The 6,050-nt window shown below is 38.3% G+C and overlaps 1 protein-coding gene across 4 annotated transcripts in view; it reads right to left on the reverse strand.

Annotated features, from left to right (window-relative positions):
- The window catches only part of LOC106605499 (single-minded homolog 1-A), a 29,528-nt gene extending 23,735 nt beyond the window's left edge, over positions 1-5,793 (reverse strand). For 2 of the 4 annotated variants that reach the window (XM_014201225.2, XM_014201223.2), the window contains exons 1-2: positions 5,518-5,793; positions 4,575-5,171 (exon numbers count right to left, since the gene is read on the reverse strand). In XM_014201225.2, the coding sequence (XP_014056700.1) occupies positions 4,575-4,749 (175 nt within the window). In that variant the 5' untranslated portion in view covers positions 4,750-5,171; positions 5,518-5,793. The remainder of the gene's footprint in view (positions 1-4,574; positions 5,172-5,517) is intronic. The other 2 variants (XM_014201226.2, XM_014201224.2) reach the window with 1 other exon arrangement.
- Between the last annotated feature and the right edge of the window lie 257 nt (positions 5,794-6,050).

A 6,050-nucleotide genomic window follows, 5' to 3' on the forward strand; every position in this document is an offset into this window, starting at 1 on the left:
CACTAGGTACCAAAGCCACAAAGTCAAAATTGGCTATATTGTAAAAATGTATATAAAAAAAAACATTAGCTTTTTTTGGCTTAATTTAAGGTTAGGGTTAGGCATAAGGTTAGAAGTGTGTTTAAGATAAGGGTTCGATTTAAAATCACATTTTAAAAAATGTATAATTGTACAAATAGGCTGTGGTAACTAGTGATGACCCCATAGGTGGGACTGTCTGTTCCTCTCCGCGCCATGGTAATCTGTGTGGGAGCTCGAGCTGGGGCCTTTAGGTTCTCGCACTTGACCTACCGCAGGGAATTAGGCTCTCTTCGACATCAACGCGCGCTTAAGATAATCACTAAATTGGGCATTACATTCAGAAATAGGATCTAAAGATACTCCTGCGACATGAGTGAACAAAAGTAGGACCTACATTTCAAACAAAAGAGGTGTTAGTGACGACTCAAAGATTAGTCTGTAGAGCCCTGTCCTGAAAGAGTGTTCAATTGCTCGCATGCATGGCTAGAAAATTGTATTCGTCTCCTATAAAATTGCAGTTGAAAAAGCTCCCAGTTTCTCTGAGCTCAATCTGTTATTTTGCTCACGTGCGCGTCTACAACAGATTTAGATCATTATTTACATGGGCCTCAGCTCTTAGAAGAAGCACAATATGTTGTGTAGGTCTACACACACATATATCGTGTCCCATTAATTGTGCAGGTTTCAACAAGGTATAGGAATATAAAAAGCTAAAAATCCTTCCAAGAAATGGGCTAGGCCTATTAATGTCCTATATTGGAATTATGATTTTAATATAGCCTTTTTGCGTCAGCAACGCCTGATAAGCCAGACACATAGTTTGCTGTTATGGTTATTTAATGTCATTTTGTTGAACCAAATAAAATGTGAGGTGGCCCAAATACGCATTGTATGTCTGTTTGTGTTTTCGATTAATCTAACAGCGGCGGAAGACTTCAGAAAAACAAACGCACCAACACGTCTCTCCCGCTCTCTGATGTGACTTGTAATTCAACTCGGTGGGACAACATGAGGTGAAGCAAATGTTATTGACCGCTCGCTGTCAATAACGGCCATAAACCCTCTCACCTCTATACATTTTTATATAATCTTTTACTGGCGAATACTCGGAACATTTTCTTTGCAATAAACGCTGTCACTTTCCGGGCCTAATTCGACGTTGTGTTATGTGTTTCAAGGCGATTTGTTTTGCACTCCTCGCAGCAGTGTGTGTTTGGACAGCCCTTTAAAACAGCAGAGGCTATTTAATGAGGAACGCACATGGCTCGCAATACGGATCGTAAAACGCATCAGTGACAGGACCCTCCTAAACTGAGTATACAGAATATTCCCCCATACAGCCACTATCCCCTCCTTCCTGTGAGACTGTAGCTTCAATTATTCATCAGTTTATTTTACCATATGCTTGTGTTGGGAAACGACCGCATGCTTTGTTTCCTTATCAAGTGTGGAAACGGTAAGCTGTAGCCTATTAAAATCATGGAACGGTGATAAAAAACGAATCAAGCATAGTCCTGTCATAATTTCCTCATCATTCCATTCACCCAGATAAACTGTGACTGAAATGAGCTTCTAACACTAGATAGACTATTTCTGGTTTACATTTTTTTCTCCTCTCCTCTTTTATCAATATTAAAGAGTAGGCGGGCCTATCTACAACGGGCTTAAGTTGATAACCTAACCTAGCCTTTAGCCTACACTGTAACGGAAAACTGACATTTTAGGTATTATCAACAGTAAAAATCAAAAAACGTATCTTTGGAGCGCCAAAAACCTTTTAACCACTAGTGGGTGCATGGTAGGCCTATTGTTGTTTCTGGCTCATTAACATATTTTGAGGCGTGCCTTGTAAGAGGCTGTATTTGTTGCACCCGTGAATTCTTTATCAATTTAACTTCTATGGTTATCATGGCTCATTGATTTAAAATGTATAGGGGACATATTGGAGTGGCCAGATTTTGGGAATTTTCACTAGATGTAATCGAAAGTAGGGTGCTTTGGAGAAAGGATTGTTGACATATATTTGACATTTGTATCTTAAAGCATGATTGAGAAATAATTAATTGAAGTTGGAATATTTCTGACATTTTCGTCTTAGCCAGGCCTCCTTTAAGACTCCATAATGTTTCATCTGTAGGTGCTACAAAGCAAAGATTGGTGTCACATGAAGCTTTACTGTTTGCTCTGTGATATCAGCTATATATTTTTTATAAAGATGTATGACAAATGTATTAATATTGAAAAATATAAACATGAACATTGAAAATATAGGCTACCATTTTGGATTTGGCTAATTTCTCTATATACTCTACAGACTATCAAAGTTCCAGAGTGGGATCTCTGCTACTTTTAGAGTAATTTGTAAGTATTATCAATGAGGGAATGTGAAAATGGATTCAAAATGGTCGCCCTCTGCTGGTGATTTGCAGGATGTGTAATGATGCAAGTAAAAAGAGGGCTGTGATTGGCTACATTGCCTACTTTGTCAATTTCTCTGTATAAAATGGTCCATAAATGTAAAACTAGCAGAGATCCCACTCTGGGACTTTGATATGCCTGTAGAGTAGGTAGATCTGTACTATGTTAAACCATAGGCCTATATTGACAAATAACCAAATCACATTTTTAAAATTGTTATAAATTAATGTAATAAAATTGTTATTGAAATCAGAATACTACTAATATCACAGAGCAAGTGGCAAAGCTTCATATGAAAGCAATTTCTGCTTTGCAGCACCTACAGATGAAACATTATAGAGTCTTAAAGGAGGCCTGGGTAAATCGAAAATGTCACAAATATTCGAAATTCAAGTCTTTATTTCTCAATTATGCTTTAATGTACAAATGTCAAATATATGTCAACAATTCTTCCTCCAAAGGACCCTTCTATGGATTCAATTTCGTGAAAATCCCCCAATCATGGTATTTTTTAGTTTTTAGTTCGTGAGGAATCCCCCAATTTGAAGTAGGTGTATAGTGTTAGACAGATATCTGGACCTTGGACAACTCAGTAAAACACTGATGAAGATAAAATGAACTGTAGACGAGATATGACACTTGTCACAATGTCAAAACAACCAATCGCGTGTGCTTATGGAATTTGTCAACTAGAATTTAGATGAAATATGTTCAGTAGGCCTATTACGTGCAGTGTTCCCCTTCTTATGCATTACCATTATTGATATGATAATATCTACGGGTACGCCCAAGACGCCTGTGCATGCGATGAATCGTTGATCACCTGCAACGTCATACATAGGTTAGGCCTATAGGCCTAAAAACAACATTCGACACAGGGGGAATCGATTTTAAGCAAAATCCACAATCCATATACTCTCGTGCGTTTTTTGGTTTGTTCTGTGTGTCTTAACAGCCTAAGCTTGAGAAGTCGCTTCTCTTCTTTGCCTCAGTGTTACAAGGCCCCCATATGTTCGTAAGGATCAGACCGCTAGTCGCTCGGGTGACGCTAATTGGCGTGGCTCTGTAGCGGTCACGCAGAACAGGGGCCCGTTGAGACCGCGGGGAGAAGGTGGCAAATGACGGATAATCGTCTTCCAGGGGCATCATGGTCGCCTGACTCTGAAAGGGGACTACACGTGTAGAAATGTAAAAAGACACGCACAGTGTATTCTTCACAGACAAAGAGGTGTGTACAACGGTCAGTTATCCATGTATGCGCGCACACTACTTATTTCACAGTACATTGTGTGCATAAAGTTGCCATCTTTAGGCTACTTAGGCATGAATCAAGTTTGTTTTGGAAAAACATGATGGTAGATTTTGATAGAATAAATTCCAATGAATTGTATTTTTAGTCCTAGTTATTTAATAATATTGCCACAATTTCATGGCCATAATTCGAAAGGCCTACAAAAGTTATCTTAGGTCCGTATGGCATTTTGACTATCTCCCTGATTGCTTATATTTGACAATATATAACCAACTAAAATATAGAACTATTCCATATATCAGTATGGGAAATAAGATAGGTAAATAAAAATATTCCCTTCACATTCAACAGTGCCGAGATTATTGAATGGAATTTAATTGGGCCTAACAAGTTATGTTATGCAACATACAGCTTAATTTAGATGCATGTAGGCCTACACATCTCCCATACGTAAACACAATCATTACTGTAGTCTTATTGATTCCCCAATGATTCGTGTAAATGAGGAGAAGTGGCAGCACAGGCATTTTGCAGAATGAGAGCAGAATAAAAACGTTAATAACATGACATGATTCATCATTATAAGACATCATTATAATATAACAACTTACACATGCATATCAGCGAATATATGAGGCAAAAAAGTCATTTGATAATATGTGGCAACATTTGGAATTAATTTTGGGAATTATTAGCCTTGCATAAGAACATGAATATCTAGCATCAAAATAAAAACAAAAAGCATAACTGTAACACAAATAGAATTTTAAATACACCAATAACACTTATGATAACATCAATATAAACGTTGGTTTTTATAATAGCCTAATAATAATCATCATAATATAACATAACGTTTAATGTAATAATATCATAACCTTACCTTCAGGAAAAACAATTCTCATTTTCAAGTAACTTGTTGTGAGTCGAATAATTGAAGCTTTATCAAGCTGAGACGTGATGGCAGAAGGTAAAGGCAATAGTTTGGCCAGCTCATAGAATTCACTATTTTCCTTTTCCCGTCGAGTCCGGGCAGCATTTTTCGATTTTTCTTTCATTTTCAAATAATTATATTTTCTTCGACCTTGGCGTGAATTCACCAAACAATAAAACTCAGTCAATATACAGATCTCAATTCTAGATCATTGTACTGCTTTGACATCCATGCATTCTGTTTTACGCGCTGGCTCTTCCAATGCACGAGCTGTATTTCTCCGGCGCGGATACCTTGTGTGGTGCGTCAAAATAACACCGTAGCTGCTCGGTTCTCCTTCCTGACTAAATCCAGAAATAAAATATGAACATTCCCATGTTACTTCCAGGATAGATTAAGCTGGCGAAGAAGGATCTGAGTATCCTGTATATTATGAGGAGTAATCGGCCATAGCTCCAGATTCATTGTACATGACATCCACTTGGGCCCAACATCTCTGTGAGGAGGTCAGGTCCTTCACACCGTTGCCGAAGACATCATGTCCCTCTGAAAATAATTATAATATGCGAGAATACATTAACACTTTGAACCTAATATTGTTCAAATAGACATAGGCCTACTGATGTAAAATGGTAATTTGCACACGTTCAATTGCACCAGAAAGGCCTTGTAAAATGTGAACATCACACTTGTGGTGACCATTGATTGCAATGTGCATTACGGTTGGTGCGTACTGCGTTAAAGTTTAGTAATTAGCGTTAAACTTTAGTAATTCGCCTAGAGACACAGTGCCAATACACACACTCTCATTTTATTCGTCCATAATGACTGTATCTTCGTTTCAAGGCAGTGTCAAATACAGTATTGGAAACATGCTAGATTATCAACCTACCTTGGAGCACGGATTACAACCAAACCCAACTTTTCTTTCCCAGAAATCTGCAGCAATGTTACCTCTTCTCACTTCTGTTCTCATGTCCTAGTTTCCCCGAAAATCCTCAGTAGAACTTCAACTACGACAGCAGAGACACACTAGAGTTCCCTCATCTCTGCTTTAGGGATGCGAGTGTATCAAAAATCATTTACAAACCCTCCTCTGTTTTTAACTCTATCTCCCTATTTCTCCCGTAGAATCTGAGAACAGCCCACCCCCGCGTTTCTACCAGCCAGCCTGTCCCTCATTGGGCAGTAAGTAGTCTGTTCCATTTCCCTATTGGGCATTATTATTATAAACGTGTCGGTGCTCGATGTGAATCCGGGATTTGCTCGTATAGAGCCTCACCTCTAGCCTTGTTGAAATCATCCTGGGGACACTATAGAGAGCCATACGGCTCATGTTATTCGTTTATTAGGTAGGCTTATACGTTGATATATTTTTTTATAGCATACATTGTTTTAGATACTTGTTTTAATGCTGTGTGACCC

The sequence above is a fragment of the Salmo salar genome, chromosome ssa05 (assembly GCF_905237065.1).
Source record: "Salmo salar chromosome ssa05, Ssal_v3.1, whole genome shotgun sequence".
NCBI classification, from domain to species: domain Eukaryota; kingdom Metazoa; phylum Chordata; class Actinopteri; order Salmoniformes; family Salmonidae; genus Salmo; species Salmo salar.